This window comes from Vombatus ursinus, unplaced genomic scaffold, assembly GCF_900497805.2.
Source record: "Vombatus ursinus unplaced genomic scaffold, bare-nosed wombat genome assembly UNPS02007822.1, whole genome shotgun sequence".
Taxonomy (NCBI): domain Eukaryota; kingdom Metazoa; phylum Chordata; class Mammalia; order Diprotodontia; family Vombatidae; genus Vombatus; species Vombatus ursinus.
Window position 1 is genome coordinate 473,415 of NW_020947600.1, and position 21,870 is coordinate 495,284.

At 39.8% G+C, this 21,870-nt stretch overlaps 1 protein-coding gene across 1 annotated transcript in view; it reads left to right on the forward strand.

Moving 5' to 3' along the window:
* Positions 1-21,870, forward strand: part of LOC114033996 (spondin-1) — a 369,625-nt gene that overhangs the window by 76,278 nt on the left and 271,477 nt on the right. The window contains exon 3 of the mRNA XM_027849643.1: positions 20,851-20,984. Within this exon, the coding sequence (XP_027705444.1) occupies positions 20,851-20,984 (134 nt within the window). The remainder of the gene's footprint in view (positions 1-20,850; positions 20,985-21,870) is intronic.

The window sequence follows — 21,870 nt, forward strand, 5'->3', positions numbered from 1 at the left end:
AATGATTTCTCCAGCATAGTACAAAGAAAAGTTCAATTATGTCATAGCTCTTTTCAAGAGATTTTGTTGCATTTGTTATATATTTATAATATGTTGCTGTACACACCGAACAGATAATTAATACTGATTTATACTGTACTGTATATTAGTCTTTTGATTTAAGTCATTTGCATCTTTTCAAGATAACTTTCTAGAGAATGAGAATCTAGGAGATTTGTGTTTGTGATACATTTGACACTTTGGGCACAGTAATTCAATTCAACAGGAATTTAGCAAGTGTCTACTATGTGCAAGGAATCATGCTAGATGTTGGGGCCATAGGATAACAGCATCATAGATTTTGAGCCAGAAGGGACGTTAGAGGCAGACAGATGACACAGTGAATAGATCTCTGGGCTGTGAGTCAGAAAGACCTGAGTTCAAATCCAGCCTCAGACTCTCACTAGCTATGTGACCTTGGAAATATCCCTTAAACTCTGTTTGTCTCTGTTTCCACAATGGTTAAATGAGGGTAATAATAGCACCTACCTCCCAGTGTTGTGAGGATCAAGCAAGATAATATTTGTAAAGTGGTTAGTACAGTGTCTGGCACATAGTAGGAATGATATAAATGTGAGCTATTATTAGAGACCATCAAATTCAATTCTCTTATTTTACAGATGAGAAAGCTGAGGCATAGAAAAATTAAGTGACTTGACTAGGGTTACACAGCCTTGTGAAATAAAAAAAAATCACATAATCTTTGCCCTTGAGAAACTTACATTTTACTGGATGGGAAAAATATATTTATATACATATATAAATATTAAAATATTTTTGTGGGTGTAGCATTATTTACAATTGGAGGGGAGAGGAAATTCAACAATTTTCATTCTTTTTTTTCAGTTATTCACTTGGAGGAAAGGCTAGCTTATCACTAATGGAACCCTTATTCTTACTGATTTAATAGGAAGAACATATATGCCATGGTGTGTACATTCTAGTAGATATGCAGACAGCTGTCTACCACTGATTTCATATAGTGAACCATTTCAAAGAATATTAGACATAATGCCTGAGAGTTGAAGGGGGTTTGAGGTTATCTAGCCCAATTCTCTCTCTGTGGCAGTAATCTTTTTTTTTTAAAGAAAAATTTAGTATTTTATTTTTCCCCAATCACATGTAAACACCATTTTTAATATTTATTTTAAAAATTTTGAGTTCCAAATTCTCCCCCTAGCAATCTTCTTTATAGCATTCCCAAGAAGTGGTCAACCAATCTCTCCTTAGACACTTCCAGTGAAGGAAAACTCAATAATCTTGAGGCAGCTCATTCTACTTATGGACAACTCTTTTCCTTTCTATTAAACTATTATCTCCCCTCTATATCTTCTTTCCATTGTCCCTGTCCATGAAGCCTGAACCTACCTTTCTGCAACTCCTGCCCTTTATTCTGAGATCTACACTCCAAGGCAAAGTAGAACAAGTATAATACAGCTTTCTTATTTTAGTCCTTTAGATCCTTCAAGGCAGCTATCATTTTCTACCCCTCCCCCAAGTCTTCTCTTATCCAGGCTAAATATTCCCAGGACCTCATATGGCATGGTTATTAGTCATTCTGGTTGTCTGACTCTGGATGTCTTCTACCTTGTCTTTTCTAAGATGTGAATAATCAGAACTGAAGACTTTTTTCCAAATCTGTTCTGATCAGGGCAGAGTCCTGGAGCTAATCTACCCAACTCTCATGGCTACCATGCTTTGCTTAATGCAGCCTCAGATCACTTTAGCTTTTTTTAGCTGCCATGTTACACTGTTAACCCCTTTTGAACATTGTCTCATGGATATTGTTCACATTCACTATAGTCTAGCCATGGGAAATGGTGTGGCAGCAGTGGAAAGAGTACATTCTGGAGCCAGAGGCCTTGGGTTCAAATCCCACCTCTGATACTTAGTAGCTCTGGGACCTTGAGCAAGTCACTTAAACTCCCTTAGCTTCATTTTCTTCATCTGCACAAGGAGGAAGTTGGGCAAGATGGTCTCTAAGATCCCTTTCAACTCCTGATGAGTTGAAACTCCATATTTTTATGATCCATATTGGCACCACCACCACCCCCATCCCTGCTGTTGTACTTGTGAAGTTGATTTTTTTTTTACCAAAGTGTAGAACTTTAACTTCATCCCATTCTCTGAGTAATGTTGCTCAAAAGCTCTTCAACAGAGAGGTTAGGTCTCTTGAAGCAGCTGGTCACCAAGTAGAGGCACGGCTGTATAATGGAAGGAGTGCTAGATTTTGAGTCAGAACACTGGGTTTGGATCTCCTTGATACCTCTTAACAGCTGTGTGACCTTAGACAAGGCATATAACTTTTTTTTTTCGCTAGGCAATGGGGTTAAGTGACTTGCACAGGGTCACACAGCTAGTAAGTGTTATGTGTCTGAGGTCAAATTTGAACTCGGGTCCTCCTGACTCCAAGGCCAGTGCTTTATCCACTGCACCACTAGCTGCCCCAAAGCATATAACTTTTTTCTGGCTCAGTTTCTTTGTGAGTAAAATGAGCTAGCAACATGTATACTGTTTACCTCATCGGGTTGCTATGAGAAAGGTACATTGTACACCTCAAATTCTCAATAATAGATCTGTGATCTCTTCAACCTGGGCACTCTCTCCACAGGTGCAGATTGCAACTCCTCTCTGCCTCCTCATCCCATACAATTCTTATTCTTCCCTCAACCTTCCCTATAGGTTCTATCTTGTTCCATGAAGGCCTTATTTTCATTATTTCAAAATTTTGTGGTACCAGTGTTGAACAGCTGGACTGTCCAGTTGTCATCCTTTTGCTAACCTGAAGGCTCTATATTTGAGCTGTCATTGTCAACAGCTGATGAACTACTCATGTCTCCTGCTTTTTCAGTGGACAGTGTGAGTGAGGTGATCACACGGCCTCCAGCCCCCATTTCTACTTCTCCATCACAGAAATCCGCCTGTGTCTGACATTTTCTGCCTTATTAGAGTCACATCCTTTACCTTACCCACCTCTGTTCTACAGACCCCCCCCTTCCCCCCACCCAGGGAGAAACCATCCCACATGCATTCTAGCATATTTTTTCAAGTACTCACTAATCACACATTGACATTCATGTTGAATGTGTGAGATATCTCAAATCCACTGATTTAAGAGAAATTTTTGGAATTAAAATGCAATCGAATGAGGGCACAATGTTTCCCTCTTTGCAGATGCTAAAGTTCCCAGATGTGCAGCAAATTTGTTACAGAATTGCTTCAAGACTGTCAGGTCTCTTTAAACAAACAGAACAGAAAGTTCTGGTGGGATCCAGTTGACCTGTGCCTGTTAAATTGGAAACTAGTTTAAGCTGGATGCCGTGGTTCCTGCCATTGGCACAAATTGAAAGCCCTGACTAACAGCAGGAGACTCCACAGCTGTCCTTTTCTTGTTCCCTGTGCTTCATACCGTGCACATTTTCTGTCACTGTGAGTTTTAAGAGTCTGAACCAAACCATGAGCCGAATATTGGACTGATAACCTGGTTTGGGGAGTCTGAGGCCATGAAAGATTAGTTTAGGTGAACACAACTTTTGCTGAGTTCCTTTGTTCTTCCATTCACAGATGATAGCATCACCTATTTTAAAGCTGAAAAGACCCCGAGAGATCACCTAATTCACCACCATTTCCCCCTTTTTACAGATGAAGAAACAAGCCCAGATAGCTGAAAAGACTTGCCTGATTTCATGAATCTAGTGAGTAACAGAATTGGAATCATTTCTTCCAGGGTTTTACACAACAACAGTTCAAGTCAGGAAGGATTTATTAAGCACCTACTAGGTACAAGGTATTGTGCTCAGCTTTGGGGATACAATGACAAAAGTAAAAATAGGACCTACCTACAGCGATATGATACATAAATAGAAGAGGATTTTAGGAGAGAAAGTACTTTGACAAATAAGGGATTCAGAAAGGCCCCCTTCAGAAATGGCACCTGAAATGAGTCCAAAAGGAAGCTAAGAGATAGAAGTGAAGGAGGAAATGTATCCAAGCATATGGGAACAATCTGGCTAAAGGTGTGGAGTTGGGAGATGGGATACTGAATTTGAGAAATAGCAGATCACCTAATTTGACTTAAAACAAACGAACATGAAGGGGAATAAGGGCTTTAGCTGTCAATTAGAGGAACTTATATTTTATCCTACAGACAGTAGGAAACATCTGAATATTCTTGAATCAAGAGAGTGAATGGTATTGGCACCTATACTTTAGGAAGGATATTTTGACAACTGTATGGAAGAATGATTTGAATGAGGAAGTATGAAAGCAAGGAACCCAATTGTCTAGGCAAGAGGCAATTAGAGCCTAAACTAGGGTGGTAGTGATATTGCTGGAGAAGAGACAGATATGATGGCTGTTGAGGTAGAATTGACAAGATTTTTTTTGAACAGTTGGATGTGGGAAATGGAAGAGTTAAAAATGGCTCCAGGGTTGTAAACTTGAGGGAATGGAGGGATTGAGGTTACCTCGATAGAAATGCAGAAGTTTGGAGGAAGAGTAGTCTTTAATAATGAAAATGATGATGATGATTGTTAGAATTTGTATAACACTTTGAGGCTTGCAAAGTGTTGTACATATATCATTTCATTTGATCTTCATAATAATCCTGAGAAAGGTGCTATCATTATCCTCATTTTGCAGGTGAGGAAACTGAGGCTGAGAGCATCTAATGACTTGCCTAGGGTCACATAGCTAGTGTGAACCTGAGGCTAAATTTGAGCTCAAGTCTTCTGACTCCAAGTTCTACACTCTATTTACTGTTCCCACCTACCTGCCAGGGAAGGAGGTAGTGAGTTCTTTTTGAGAGGTGCTGAGTTAGAGATATCTAGGAGACATCCAGATTGAAATGTCCAGCAGGCAGCTGGTGATGTGTTATTGGAGATCAGGAGAGGGAGATGGAATGGCAAATGAATTTAGAAATCATTTACATAGAGATCTATGTAACCTGATGATGAAGAGACAAAAGAATTGAGAGAGAGTGAGTCAGTCACTCCAGGGCAAAAGCCTGCAGGACAATGTTGGTTAAATTCCAGGATATGGACATGGTAGATGACTTCCACAAGGATCCAAATGGGGACATCAAAGGAGAAAAGTTGCTGAGCAATAGCAGCAGAAGGAAGGTCTGAATGTGGCAGTGAGGGGCAAGGAATCTTACTTTTCTTGGTCCAGAATGTTGAGGGTACCAGGATGGGGTACAGTAGGAGCTAGGATTTCATAAATTCAAGAAGATGGATTAAGTATGAGGAACAGGTCTAAGATAAAAGAACATTTATTTGTTTTACAAGGATGAGGGTTTCCCAAAGTGTACAATAGGCAAATCACTTCTCAGTTTCCCTTTCTGTAGAATGAGAGGATTGGCCTCAAAGACCTCTAAGGTCCCCTTCCACTCTAAAGCTATCATTCAATCATCGCTTCTGTTGTGTCATCCTAATACTCTACCCTGAAATGAATTTGCTAACTAGTGGTCTAGCCCTGTTAGTGAGCAGGTGCTCTGTTTGCCTACCAGAGAAGGTCAGCTCAGGAAATGAAGTGTCTTGAATTAATTTAATGTTTATTTATACAGTGAGTTTAAAATTTCACTAACCTGATCATAAATTTGAATGAAATATTATGAAAAGTATTTAAAAGCAATTCAGTCAGAATGATGCTGCTTTAAGGTCCATGGTGTTTTCAATTACTCATTTTGAGTATTTTTTCATGACACGCTTTAGCAATGGTTATTAAACATTCAGCTGGATTGCTGTTTAAATCGTAGAGTGTGGATTTATCTCCTCTATGTGATGGTACCTAATGTAATCACTCAAAACCTGATTGCTTCTCCATTCCACATTGTTAAGACCTCCTTATACAAGTTCTTTTCCAGCAGTGTTGGCTAATGCTTCTATATATCAGATGATATTCAATTACCTTGGCCTGGGGACTCCCTTCACCAACACAGATGGCACTCCTTCCACAATAAATTTATGTGGCCCAGAACAATGTTCCCCTGATGGGTACCCTTCCATGTGCAGCTAGTCTGATCTTTGTACAGCAGATGTAGTCCATTGCTGAGCATGTATCTGATGCTTTTCCAGGTTGGGGAAGGACTTGCCAGGAACTTTCATTTCTGTGGCATAGCTTTCAAGAGTCTCAGGGTCTTGGTCAAAGGATATGAACAGGCAGTTTCCAGATGAAGAAATTAAAGCTTTCTATAGTCATGTGAAAAACACTCGAAATCACTATTGATTAGAAAAATGCAAATCAAAACAACTCTGATGTAACATATCACACCTATCAGATTGGCTAACATGGCATAACAGGAAAATGAGAAATGCTGGAGAAGATGTGGGAAAATTGGAACACTGATGCATTGTTGGTGGAATTGTGAACTGATCCAAATATTCTGGAGAGAAATTTGGAACTTTGCACAAAGGGCTATAAAACTATGCATACCCTTTGCCCCAGCAATACCACTTCTAGGTCTGTGTCCCAAAGAGATCATACAAATGGGAAAAGGACCCACATGTACAAAAATATTTATAGCAACCCTTTTTGTGGTAGCAAAGAATTGAAAATTGAAAGGAATGCCCATCAGTTGAGGAATGGCTAAACAAGTTGTGGTATATGAATGTAATGGAATATTATTGTGCTATAAGAAATGATGAGCAGGCAGACTTCAGAAAAACCTGGAAAGACTTATATGAACTGATACTGAGTGAAGTGAGCAGAACCAGGAGGACACTGTCCACAGTAATAGCCACATTATGCAATGACTAACTTTGACAGACTTATCTCTTAGCAATGCAAGCATCTAAGACAACTCCAAAAGACTCATGATGAAAATGCTGTCCACATCCAGAAAAAGAACCATGCAGTCTGAATACAGATCGAAGAATATTATTTGCTCTCTCTCTCTCTTTTTTTGTTTCTTGTGGTTTTTCCCATTGGTTCTAATTCTTCTTTACAACATGACTAATGTGAAAAATAAGTTTAATATGAATGTATATGTTGAGCCTATATCAATTAATACACCATCTTGGAATGGGGGGAAGGGAGAGAAGAGGAGAAAATGTAAAACTCAAAATCTTATGGAAGTAAACATTGAAAACTAAAAATAAATAAATGTTCATATATTAAAAAAAAAGAGTCTCAGGGTCCCCTCTACCTTATGATGAAACATCAGAGTAGCACCTTGGAGGAGAGTCCAGTAGGAGAGGGGTAGAGACTTGGACCTGGAAGTTTACTGGTCTTAGGGAACTCTCTGGTGAGAAAAGTTCCTACACTAATATAGGTCAGAACCTTTTGTTCACGCTCAATGATGGGGTGTTCAGGCCCCAGCCCTAAGATCATGTCTCTGGAAGCCTCCCAATTTCTTAGTAGGCTCCTGTCCTGTGAGAAAATATTCTCTTATTGCAGAACATATTTCTCTTATCAGAACAGAGGGTGCGTGGCCCAAGGATTTTTGTCCCTGGCTGGCCCAAGGACTTTCTTTCTTGGCGCCAGATCCCCAAGGTCCATGCCTCTGACAACTCCCTCAATGTCTGGTGTACTCGCCACACTTTCCTCCATAACTCCCAAAGACACTTGGACCCCTTAGATTAGGTAATTAGTATTGCTGGCATTCCTTTCCCATGCCCCCTAAACCCTAGCACCATCTTCAGTCTTTTGCAGTTTCCCTTAAGGACTAGTGTCCACTTTCGCTAAAGCATTACCATAAACTTTTTGCCACTTGACTGAGAGAAGACTTCAGTGTGTGAATTCATTTCAGGCGACCCTGCCTTGGCATTCTCAGTGTCACAGCCCTCAAAACCTCTTCACTCAACTCAAAACAGAGCCCTCCCAGGTTTACTTTGAGCCCATTTACACTTATTTATTATTTGGGATAGGGACTAGATCTGGGATTTCATTGGCATGGGATACTCCCAGGCAAGGACTCCTTCTGCTAATGCAGGCCAGCAACTTGTCATCAATATTGTTTTAGTAAGTTGCCTGAGTTTAGTGACATTCTCAGTCATACATCCATTACAGAGGTACAGAACATTGGAAACAGCACATGAATCCAGGTCTTCCTGGCTCCAAGACAGATTCTCTATTCATTATACCATGCTTCCTTTTTTTGAGTAATGAATAATATTGCTGAAAACTTGAGGGGCATCGTGGAATAATGGATAGGGAGCTGACCTCAGAATCAGGAAAACTCGGGTTTAAATACCACTTGTGAGGCATACTAGCTGTGTGACCCAGTTTGAGTCACTTAACTTCTCACTGTCCCAGGCAATTCTCAAGACAGTTGCAGAAGAGGTACATATCTACATTGGTAGAGGTTATTTCTTCTTTGAGAGCTCCCTATTTCAACGAGATCATATGTCTGATTAAAAAAAATCGCTTACATTTTGTATATAGGACTAATATTTCCCTAATACAGCTTCTTTTCTCCCATCCACAACATGGGGTGGTTTTACTTAAAAGAAAATAAAGCTGACTTAGGCACCTGATTGGTCAGGCTTCCCCAAGGCAGCTGTCCTCACCCCTCTTGCTTTTCCTTTTTTCCCAGCCTACTTGTGGTAGGCTTAGAACAAAGCTGCTTCTGGGACTTGATTGGCCCCAGTTTCTCTGATATAGTTTCCTGGTCCTGTAAGGGCATAAAACGTCCCAGCCAGGTAGAACATAGGTACCACAGATTTGGTGGATTTCTGAAGTCCATCTGAGTCACTTTCCCCTGTCCCACTGACCAGACCCATTTCTATATGGACTTGATGGAGCAGCTAAGTGCCATTGTATCTTCCTTACATGCCCTTATTGTGTTGGGGCAAAGTTAACAACCTTGTGTTAAATGCTCAATGATTTGGGGAGTACCTCATTTTGTCTCAGCATCAAACCTAAAGCAAGAGGTGCCAGCATTAGAGGCCTACCTTGGACAAGAGTGAGTTTCCACTTCTAAAGGGCTTTCCTTACCACAACCCTGCGAGATTGGTAATGAAAGGCTTCTGATATCCATTTCACAGCTGAAGAATTTAAGTCAAAGAAGTTAAATAATACAGCCACAATCCCACAGCCAGCAAGCAGGAGAGCCAGAAATGGAACCCAGGTCTTCTGAGTACATGTTCAAACTATGCTACCTCAAGATTGGCCCCCTAGGTTGAGGATTAGAAAAGAAACAGTACAAACAGTATTGAAGTAGGTCAAAGGAGACACGGTCCCCAAGGGCTTTCAGGCCAGAGACACGTTTTCCAAATTTATCCTTAAAGCAAGTCACAATTATTCTGACTTAGGAAATTTTTTTCTGGTCAAAATGGGAATCCTTCCATCCACTCTTGCTGTTGTTCAAGACAGATGCTTTCTTTTCATTATTGTGCCTCCTCCTTCGCAAGCCATCCTGCACTATTGCTTCCTTCTAGCAGAGCGCTTGGAGAACATTGGCTCCCATCTTTCCGGCCGTAAATGGCATTTCAAGCCAATAAAAGAAATGAGCCTATATACCTTTTTGTTAATTGGGCTTATTAAATGGAGAATCCTATTTGTACCATAAAAAAGAAATTGAAAGCTTTGGAGACAAGTATTACCCAGGCTAAAAGGCCTCAAAATCCTACCCCCTTTCATCTCCATTTCCTTCCTTTTCTATCTTTGCCTCTCAAACTCTTCCTGCCCTCTAAGGGGATAATTTACCAGCATTTTCTGGCTTCTTATTCTTTTTCCACCTCTTAAAGAGAGTTTCTCTCAAGGGCCTGTCTTGGGAACTCTTTTCTTCACTACCTCATTCACTTCCATGGTTTTAGATATAAAATTTATACTTACAACTCTCAAATCTCTGTCTCAATCTTCTGAGTTCATAGGATTATTGACGCAGAACTGAAAAGGAATACCAAGGCAACTATTTACAGCTAATATCTGAAGCACAGCATGTCCAAAATTTAATTTAGCATCTTCAGCCTTGATAGATAAAGTGCTGGACCCGAATTCAGAAAGACTTGAGTTCAAGTCTGGTTTTAGACACAAACTAGCTGGGTGGCCCTGGGCAAGTCATTTAATCTCTGCCTCAGTTTCCTCAACTGTAAAATGGGGATAATAATAGCATCTACCTCTCACAGTTGTTGGGAGAATCAAATAAGATAACATCTGTAATGCCCCTAGCATAGTGCCTGACACATGCTTATTAGATACTTGTTTCCTTCCTTCCAAACCTGTTCCTCCTCCTTAACCTTCTTTAATAGTTGCTTCTGTGGTTTCTTGTATATAATCCTTTTTTACTTTCAGTTTTTCAAACAGAAATGAAAATTATGGTACCGTTAAGCACTCTGTGGCTTTCATAATATGCAAAGTGTTGGTTTAACCAACTCAGCCTTCAGAAAATAAATGGCTGTAACTCCTTTTTGAACATGTCTTCTAAGTAGAGCTCTTAGTCCAAGATAATAATAATAGCTAGCATTTAGACAGTACCTACTATGTGCTAGGGACTATGGTAAACTTTTACAAATATTATCTCATTTGATCCTTACAACAACCCTGGGAAGTAGGTGCTATTATTATTCACATTTTGCAATTGAAGAAACTGAGGCAAAGAAGTTAAGTGACTCATCCAAAGTTACACAGCTAGTAAGTATCCGAAGCCTGATTTGAACTCAGTTCTTCCTGATTCCAGGATCAGTGTTCCATTTATTGCACACCTAGCTTTCTCTAGCTGTGACCTCAAATAGTATTCATGAATGATCAGTAAACGTCAAAGCTTCCCACTCTCTCAACATCTATTTAGGAATCTATAGGCATGACCACTGATATCTTATTGCATGACTTGAGGTTAATCAATAGTATTATCTCGTCCCACAATCAGTAAATAAAAGGCTCAGAGTCCAAATATAGCGAGGAAATATCAGGATATAGAATTTACCCAGGACAGATCTATAGTGAGCTTTTATTTAAAATGGAGGATCAGAAGAAATGGGACTTCCATTGTGACAGATTCTGAGATCATGTTGGTTCATCCATCAATAAGAATCAGAGGAAGAGCATCTGTTACATTCCCCTTTCCTCACGTCTGTGAGCATGGTAGGATCAGACATCAAAGTTGGAGTCATTACCTTCATTTTTAGTTGTTGTTTTTTTAAATCCTTCCTCAAGTTCTTTGACAAAAGACTTTTGTTTTAACAAAGAATATTTGGAAATGCATTTTCCTTTTCCCCTGAGGACTCCTCTTTGATTTAAAACACACCTGTCTGACACCTGTTCTTCAGTGGGCTTCTTGTCACTCCAAAGGAAGATGAACCTTCAGTACCAGATTATGCCTAGGTTGTTTTTTGTCCTTCATTTCCAAAGAGGACCAATGACATCATGGGGTACTGTCTTGACTTGGGCACTGATTGGATTTAAGTGAGGCAGAATTGCACAAAGTCCTCAGTCTCACTCTCTCTTCCAGCATCACCAAAGTCTTCCAGTGGCAAGACAAAAGTCAGGACTAATGGAAATGACCTGGGATGCAGTGGATGACCTTGGTGTCAATGTCTGACCAATTTCCAAATCCTTCCCAGTGTCTGTTTCAGCTGCCTTCATGACCATTGGAACAAACTGTTCTCATCTACCCATTTCACTGGGGGAAGTCTTCACATGCTTGGGATAAGACCCTCCCCCCCACCCACTCAACTCGCCAATGGGTTTGAGGTCCATTGATTACCCTCCACCTGGTTTAGCCCATTTGCTGAGGCTGTTTTTATCAGGGTGTGGCCACTGCACATGCTACAGCTTCTTGAAGCCACAGGTGACAGTTGGGTGGCAGGTGGACATAAAAGATGGATAAGCAGCCCTGAAAAGGGTTCAGCAGGCCCTTCGACCAGAAGTACTAGTCCTCCTTGAACGCCCCATATGCCCCATGTAGAAGGTAATGAAGACAGTAATTTGTCCCACTGTCTCCTCAGTCACCCAGGCTTGCAAACCCCGAACCATCTTTGACCTTTCCCTCTCTTTCACTTCCCACATCCAATTAATTGTCAAATCCTGTCATTCCTCTTGCCCCAATTACTTTCATATCCATCCTTCCATTTTATAGCCACCATTGTTATTCAGACTTTCAATTCTGTTGACCTAGATGATTGTGGCCACCTAGCTGGCCTATCTGCTTGTAGTATCTTCTATGATTCAGTCTTTAAAAAAAGTTTTATTGCTATTTCTTCCTTTTTACATAGCTGTCATTCAGTCCCTCTAGAGAAATCCTCCCTTGAATCAAAGGAGTAATAAGTATAGAAGTGAAACACTGATCCTGTCTGAAAATCTAAATTCCTCATATCATACCGTCTGTTTTACTCATCTAGCAATCCTCTTAATTTCTCAATCAAATAATGTCATTTATTTACAACCCCTCCCAGACTTTGATAGTGCCACTTTTGTTGTTGTTCATTTGTTTCAGTCATGTCTGACTCTTCGTGACCCCATCTGGAATTTTCTTGGTGAAGACACTGGAGTGGTTTGATGTCCTTCTCTAGCTCATTTTGCAGATGAGAAAACTGAGGCAAACAGAGTTAAGTGACTTGCCCAGGGTCAGACAGCCAGGAAGTAACTGAGGCCAGATTTAAATTCAGGTCTTCCTGACTCCAGGCCTGGCACTCTATCTGCTGTGCCCCCTAGCAGTTGCTCTCGTTAGTGCCACATTGCCTAACAAATAAGGTATGGGCTCCCAAACGTCACATTCAATCTGCTTTTCCTTGTCTCTTACTGCTTCCTCCCCCCCCTCCGCCCCAGACCAGCTGGACTACTCTGCATCCTATTCTTGTTCAGCATTCTCCTGCCTCTGTGTCTTTGTTCACACTGCTCCCTAAACCTTCTAAGATTTGTGGAATGGACCCTTCCCCCCCACCCCTACCAACCCACTTTCTACAGATGTCAACTATCTCCCCGCTTTCTAGACTCAGGTACAGTTTCCTCAATGAAGGTCTTTGCATTGCAATGTCCATCCTCACCCCATTCTCTATGGTGTCAGAAGTATTTATAGGCATCTATTTTTCTCCTTTTTAGATTATGATGTCCCTGAAAGCTGGGTCTGTTTTGTATTTATCTTTGTATTCTCAAAGCCTAGCTGAGAATTTTGGATTTAGCGGGAATTTAATAAAGATTTATTGAATGAAATTGAATTGAATTAGCTAATCTGATAAACCTATTCTACCAATGTGCTAACAGAAGATTCAAAGAGCTCATTAGGGTCCCCACTCTAGTTCCTAGACCACACATATACATTATAAAACGGGGCTTGTAGAGACAACAAATAATTGTTATTTAGTCTTTCTGTTGTATTATATTAACTTGCATAAGTGAAATAAAATGCAACAATGCACAATCCAGTACAGACTTTGACATCAATGAAAACTATAAAATGAAAGGATTAAGAACAAGTCACATCAGATTAACCTCATTTTCTTTTGTAACAGAGTTATTAGACTTGTTGAACAGAGGAATATTGGTGATAAACTTTATCTAGATGTTAACTAAGTTGGGAGGTGTAACTAAGGTGTTGGATAACAGGATCCAAAAAGATCACTAAAGACTAGAAATTTGGGCTGAATTAAATAAGAAACAATTTAAATGGGAATAAATGGAAAATATTACACTTGAATTAATAAAATCAAGTGTAGAAGGGAAACATGGCCATACCGTAGTAGTTCATCTAAAAAATATCTGATATATTTTTTGTACAGTAAGCTTGATATGGATCAGTAGTATTATATTAAAGCCAAAAAAAAAAATAGCCAAGGTGATCTTGGCCTACATAGAGAGGCATAGTTTCCAAGAATAAGTCGATGACAATCTTGTTCTATTCTGTCCTGCTCAGACCACATCCATAGGATTTTGTTCAGTTTGTGGGCAACACATTTTTGGATATTGACAATCTGGAGAACATTTAGAGGTGAGCAACCAGAATGGTAAAGGGTTGCAAGGTCATAACATGTATGGATCACTAAATCAACCAGCATTTATTAAGTACATACCATATGCCAGACATTGTACTGAGTGCTGGAGATACAGAGCCAAAACAAATGGCCCCTGCTTTCAAGAACAGTGCAATGAGGGAAATAATATTGAACAATTGTATAAATATTATGTATGTAGATAAATTGAAGATCAGTTGAAACTGGGAATGCTTAGACTGGAAAAGAAAAAAAAAACTGTTAGAGAGAGAGAGATTTCTCTCTTCAAGTATTTGAAGACCTGTCACATGGAAGAGGGACAACACTTGTTTTGCTTGGCACAAGAGGGCAAAACTAGGGAGAATAGGTGGAGGTTGCAAAGAATTAAAGTTGGACTTTGTGTGAGGAAGAATAATCAGAGCTCTCCAGAAGTGGGAATGGGCTGCGTCACTGAAGTTGTGAGTCCTCTCTCCCCCACCCCTGTATTGGAAGTCTTTAAAAAAGGATTGGATTTCCGCTTATGTACTGTATTACATTAGGGATTCCTTTTTAGGTATGGGATATTCTAGGTGGCTTTTGAGGTCTCTTCTAAATTTGAAATTTTGTGATTCTGTGGCAGGACTTGTTAACTGATTGCCTGGCAGAGGTGAGGGATAAGGATGAGTTAAAGAGAATACCATTGTTTTGAATATGGGAGACAGTTATCGAAACAGTGATGTAAGAAGGAAAATCAGATTTATGGAGAAAAACTTCGTTTTGTACATGAGTTTGAGGTTCTGGTAACATAACCACTTGAAGATTTCCTAGAGATTATATGTGATGTGACTCTGGAGGTCAGAAGAGAGCTTGTGGCTAGAGATGTAGATAGAAGATTCATATTTATTAAGTTAATATTTAAAACCATTACAGTGAATGAAGCTGCCAAGTGAGATAGTACTTAGAGTAAAGAGATCCTTTGTCTTTTTCAGATAAGAGTGAGGTCCATCTGGTGTTCATTCCCCCCATCCATTCTTCTTGTATATTCTTTTCATTCTCCCAGATCATGAGAAATATTGAGTCCCCTTTTCTTCCTCCTTTCTATAATTGTATATTACTCTTTTTACCTTCCCTTTTCTTTTACTTCTTAAAAACCTCAGAACAGAGCCAATACACCACCAGGACTTGTTTTTTCTTATTTAACATTTTGAAAAATATTAAGGTTCCGAAGGGACACTTAATAGTAGTTTAATAGCTAATTTAATGGTAGTTTAATAGCCAGGAAGGTAGATACTGTTATTATCCCCATTTCATAAGTGAGGGAACTGAAGCTTAGAGTACTTAAATTACTTTCCCAGGGCCATACAGCTAGTATCAAAGGCAGGAGTTGATTCAAGTTCCTCTTGACTCCAAATTCAGCACTTTTTCTACTATGCCACCCACAGGATTGTTATAAATACCAAATAATATAATTATATGTCTTCTCTCTTTATTACAATGTTATCCATCATATCATCATACAACTACTTCCAATTGCTCAAATAAATTTATCTTTCTAGCTGTCAGTTGGGTTCATATTTTCATTTCAAACTTCCTACTCAGCTTTGGTGTTTCCATCAGAAGTGCTTGAAAATCTTATGTTCCATAAAAGTCCATTTCCCTCTGTAAGATTATACTCAGCTTTGCAAAGGTAAGCTATTCTTGGTTGGAAGCCTATCTTTTCTGCCTATTTGAATAATATATTCCAAGATCTCCTCTCATTTTGAGTAGAAGCTGCCAGATTTTGAGATCCTGGCTGAGGATCCTTAGAACTTGAACTATTTTTTTATGCTTACATGTTTTTCTTTTCTGAATTCTGACTATGTAATTCTTAGCACTTTTCCTTTTGGTGTTTTTTTTTCCCCCATGATGTGATCCATGGATTTTTTATATTTTTACTTTATTCTCTTGTTCTAACATATCTGGACAATTTCCACTCATTATTTATCAAAATATGTTCTTGATTTTATTATAAGGGCTTTTAGGGTGTCCAATGATTCTTAAATTATCTCTCCTTCACTTGTTCAGGTCAGTTGTATTTTATATCAATATCTTACATTTTCTTTTATTTTCAACCTTTTGATTTTGTTCTGACATTTCTTGCCTTCCAATGGGATCATTGATTTCTGTTTGGTCTATTCTAGTTTTCAGAGATTCCATTTCTGGAGTAAGGTTTACCATTTTCTCTTCTAAACTACTTATCCTTTCAATTCTTTCATCTACAGATTTTATCTCATCTTTATCTCTGTCTTCCTTTCTTCTAGGTATTCAGGTAACCCTTGTGGAAAATCCATTTTTCCCATTGTTGTTATGTGACTAGATTTTAAAAAAAAATTAATGCTTGGTGTTTTCTTTGGTTTACTCATCTTTCCAACTTCAGTTCCTGAACTGGGGCTTTGTGCCAGGAAGCTAGGCTCCACTTCTTCCTGTACTTTTGAGTGAGGATGCTGATCCTGTTTGGTCTTATTCTGGGTCCCATTGGTTTTTGGGTTGACCTGCTCCTGCTGCTGTTAGGCACCTTTGTATCTTTGAGGTGCTAGACATTCAGGGCTCTGTCTAGTGTCTCAGGACAGAATGTTTAGGGATCTATTTGGCCCTTGGGCTCCAGGTTGGAGTACTGTAGCACTGTGCTTATTTGTACAGTGCTGGTATCAGTCCACTGCTGCTCTGTGGGGCTTCTACCCTAGGGATTTATGATCAGCCTGGGGATTTCCCAGTGAGCCCTCCACTCTTGCTGCCTCTGAATAGTCTTGCAGATTACAAGTCTCATCTATGGTCTGGCTGGTTCTCCCTTTGTAGGAAGGAACTCTTCTCTCACTACCAGTGGCTTTCTGGATCACTTTTTTATTGTGAGGCAATCGGGGTTAAGTGACTTGCCCAGGGTCACACAGCTAGTAAGTGTCCAGTGTTTGAGGCCAGATTTGAACTCAGGTCCTCCTGACTCCAAGACTGGAGCCTGTCCACTGCATCACCTAGCTACCCCTGGATCACTTTTTGTGAAGTTCTAATATGGGTTTTATTCACACACACACACACATATGTATATATGTATATTTTTTTACTTTAGTTTTTAAAATTAGATTTCTTGATCTTAATTTGATCCAGTAGGAACTTCAGGTTTTAAAGTAGGTGCTGGCAAAATGGGCAAACTGCATTCTGTTTAAGCAACCATTTTGGCAGGGATTGAACTTTCAGTCTGCATACTCATACTTTCCTCCACATACTCTACAGTCAGGTCAAATTGGCTTATTTGCCATTCCTCACACATATTGTCCCATCTTTGTCTTTATGTCTTTGCACTGATTATCCCAATGCCTTAAAGGCTCTCTCTCTTTACTTTAGCTCCTTAGAATCTCTGGATTCCTTCAAGATTCATTTTAAACATCACCTTCTGCAGGGATCCTTTCCTGATCCTCCTCCCCCTACCCACCATCCACTTGTCCTTTCCCTCTAAAGTGTTTTTCCTTCCTTCCTTCCTGTGTGTCTGTCTTTCTTTCTTTCTGTCTCTGTCCCTCTCTCTCTCTCTCTCTCTCTACACACACACACATACACACACACACACACACACACACACACCCCCAACATAAACATATATGATGTCTTCCCAATTAGAATGGAAGCTCCTTGAGGAAAGGGACTTTTTCTTTTTTGCTTTTTTCTTTGTATCCCCAGATGTAATCATAGTGCCATTTAATGCATACTTGTTCATTGATAGATACCTAAGGTCCCTACCAGTTACACATTCTATAATTTTTATTTATTTTGAATCTGATTCTTATTTGAAAAAAAATCAAGGTGGGGTTGGGTTACATGGTTGCTAAGGTCTCTTCTAGCTTGAATGTTCTCTGATTCTGAAGTGAAACAACTACACCCTTAGGAATATCCCCTGCTCAATATGACACCTCTTCTTTTTTTTTTTTTTTGTTATGACCATCTGGAGCTGTGGGATAGGGCTGTTTTCTTTATTTGTTGTGAGTCCCAACCTGCCTAGCTGTAGGAATGCTAATTTCCCAAGCTTCAAGGTAGAAACATTTACTAGCTATTGACCTATCAATATCCCTTCCCTACCATTTTATTTCTCCCCATCTCCCCCACCCCAGCATTCTAACAGAAATGGTGGAATCTATGTACTGTTCATTTTTAAGTGACGCACTTTTTTTTCAAGCTCCAATTGTCAAGGTTAACCTAATCTTATAATACTGATTTATAGCTATATTGGCAGTAGCCAGGCAAGCCATATATCCTGAAACCATAACTTAGCAATGCTCTTTTTAATATCCTCAGCTTGTTTTGGCTTTGCATTCACTGGTAATTCTATTTTTATTTGCAAAAATAGCTATATCTAGCCCTCTCTCCACACTGGCGTCTATACCTATAGGTACTGTGTGAGAGATGAGTGAGGAGAAAAAAAACATTGATAATTGCTTAAAAACTGCTTGCATTGTTAAACTGTTTTAGAAGGCATTAAGAGGTTTTATGAGAGCTTGATTTGCAAACCTGGCCCCAGGAAGCCAACATAACCAACAGCCAATGTTTTCCCAGAAACAGTTTGTCTCCTTCAATAAATCCTAGCTACTGTTGCCAGATTCATTTTCTGAAGATCACCTCTTTCCCTTGCTCAACACTCTTTCCAGGCTTTCTATTGCCTACTAAATAAAGTCTGCCTTCATTAGCCTGGCAATCAAAGTCCCCCACAATATAGATGGAGCTTGCTTTTTCAGTTTTATCTCTTAAGAACATATCAGAGAAAACACGATTGAAAAAAGGCATTATCTTAGGCACATGGAGAGATTGATAACTACTGGATTCATTTTCAGAGTGTTTTACTTGTATTTATCCATGAAGTGTAAAAAGATGCAGAAGAAGATTTCTATATTTGATGGATGTCCTATGGAGGAATATTGAAAGAATATGGATCAAAATTGCACAGGATGAGAGGCATGGATAAGCTATAGGAATACTCACATTCATGAGACTGTAGATCTGTTGAAGGATTCCCACTCATGCACTCTACGCTGCAGTCAAAGAAGGATTATTCCCTCTTGTGCAAATATATCCCCACATTTTTCCAACTTTGTGCCTTTGCCTACCCACAATTCCCTCAAACTGAAAGGCCAACCACTACCATCCTACCAGTCAAAAGCCTAGCAATGTCCCAAGGCCTAGCTCCAATACTACTTCCTTAGTTGAAATCATTACTGGTATCTCCCATTCACCCACATACACCCCACCAAAGTAGATATAATCCCTTTGCTGAATTCCCATACTTACCAGTCAGTCAATCCTTCTTGAATGAAGTGGAAAATAGTCACAGGACTAAAAGGAACCAGGTACACACCATCATCTTCTCATCTTGTGTCAATTAGAAATAGATGCATAGCACATTAAGACCGAAGAGAAGCTCCTCCAGCTATGGGGTGAACAAATAAATTAGGGCTAAGTACTGTCATCTAGGGATTTGGGAGCCTAGACCTCCATGATGTTGGTTGCTAAGATGCATCCTCCTCCTCCCAGCAGCTAAAGTCACTTGGGGCAGAGCTCTAGACTAGATTTGGGGGGATGAGGCAGTTGCCATATAAAATAGGAGGCTCAGAGTGACTAGGTACTGATGTGTAGTATTATTGGATGGGGTCAGACATTTAGGCTCTGATCGGGATTCAGGGGCTCAGAGCCTTGAGGCACCAGGAAGCAGGGGGACCATAGCAGAAATTGGGACCAAACTAGAAATTCCGGGTTTTTGCCTACAACCAGTTCAGGACTGCAAGCTCTGGAGTATTAGAGAAAACTGTTAAATTTAAACTGGGAGAATAGCAATATTTAAAGAGAAAGTGAAAATTTTGGAAGTAGAAAGTATAAAATAAGCTGTGTTAACAGCATGGATGCTATATGGCCGTGGTCTCCAAAGAATTAAAGTTGAAGTTCAACCAAAGGGAGATGGAGAAGCATGTTTTGGATGTGAGCAAACTGTATCGCATCACCAATGAAGAATCATGCAAGAGAAACAGTGTGAAGAATATCGGCAGGGGATTAATTGTATTGCTGGAAAAGAAACTGGGCTGGCCTTGTGGCAAGAGTGAATGTACTTTTCCTGGTAGGAGATTTAGGGGAAAGCCTTCAGCATCTTGGGTGGTGTCCCCTGTACAGCACTCCCGGTAATACATGGACAAAAATCATGCAAGATGAGAAGGGTGATGAGAAGAGGTCATATGGTGAGGGGAGTACCCACATGAATGAGATCACAGATTCCTCCATGAGAAGCGACACTTTTGAATGAAAAGGAAGATGTTTGAAAAATATAAATCCTTACTCCAAAGGAGAATTTTCTTTCAAAATTTTGTTGAATCTTGGCTCTGATACTTACTTCCCACTTGGTGTATAGTGAGTTTCTGTACCTCTCTAGGGCAGCTTCCTCATTTGTAAAATGAGGAGGTTTAATTATATCTCTGAGCAGAGCTATAACTAGGAATTCTGGAATTCAATGGTGCCTGAATAGATAATCCATCCCTGTAGAGGACAGAAATATTGGCAAGAAACTAGCAATACAGTTGATCCCTGATTCACTAAACCTCAGAAAGAGGTGGGAGAAAGGGAGACAGTAGACCCTGGTGAGAGATGACAGCACTCATACATGGCAGATAGAGGATCTGGAAGTGTTGAGGCAGTCCAGAGAATTTCTACAGGAAGGAACGACCCACCCCCATGTTGGCAACCTGAGGAAAAGCCCCAATTGCCCCAGTCTAGCTTCAGTTTTGACTTGAAAGTTCCTTTCCACTCTATATTCTATGATCTTATAATCATGAGAACTTTTATAAATTTATGGGAAATATTAAAGATATACACTGATGACTTGATCTTTGGCAGTAGAAACTTGAAAATCACCCAGTGTGAGTCTAGATTTTTATAAGTTTATATTTCCATTTCTTTCCTCCAGATCATAGATGAAGAAGAAACACAATTCATGAGTAACTGCCCTGTGGCTGTCACAGAAAGCACGCCACGGAGGAGGACACGGATTCAAGTTTTCTGGACGGCTCCACCTGCTGGTACAGGCTGTGTGATTCTAAAGTAAGTTAAGATTGATATCCTTGCAGAAACATGACTCAGCTTCCGGTGGCTCACTGACAACCCACGCTGCAGAGGGAACATAGAAAAAGGCTTGAAAGTGCTCCTTAGGCAGATGCACTATGAAATGCCAATGAGCTTTGGTCTGTGTCTCTGGTTACCATTAGCATGATTACCTATTTGCCCCCACAGGGGAAGACATAGATAGGAGGTGGAACTCCTCCCCAGTGGCAAACTCTTGATGTGGGAGAAGTTTGGCTTTGGTGTCTTCCCTTTTTTGGGTCTTTTCTGTCTCTTCTCAGAACTTCCTTTCTCCCATGCTAAAAGACTACATCCCTCTTCCTTGATTCTATTCCTGGATCCTAAAACCATGGTTTGGCAGGTACAACGCTCCCTGAAATCCAGGATGTATATTTTTCATGTGGGTTAATTTATTCAACGAACATTTATTAAAGGCTTACTATGCATATAACTTTGCTAGGCTCTGGAGAAAATATAAAGTTTAGGTAGGAAGACACTGTCCCTGTCCTCATGAATCTTACAGTATACAGAGGGATAAGATGCACAGATAACTGTATTTTATGATGTGATAAATGTATTAGAGAAGCTAAAATACAAAGTACAAAGTTATGTCTGAGGGTAACTGTCTTCACAGATAAAGGGGATCTGGGAAGGTTCCAAGAATGTAGCAGCATTTTAGTTGAATAGGAAATAAACATCTGAAGGGCAGAGAGGCCATTATAAAAGCCTGATGGTTGGTGGAAAGGGATATACAGTTAGGAAAGATCAGGTTTAAAATTCACCTCTAAGAATTGCTAGTAGCTTGGCTATAACCTCTCTGTGCCTCAGTCTTCTCATTTCTCAAATGGGATGGGGGAAATAATAGTAG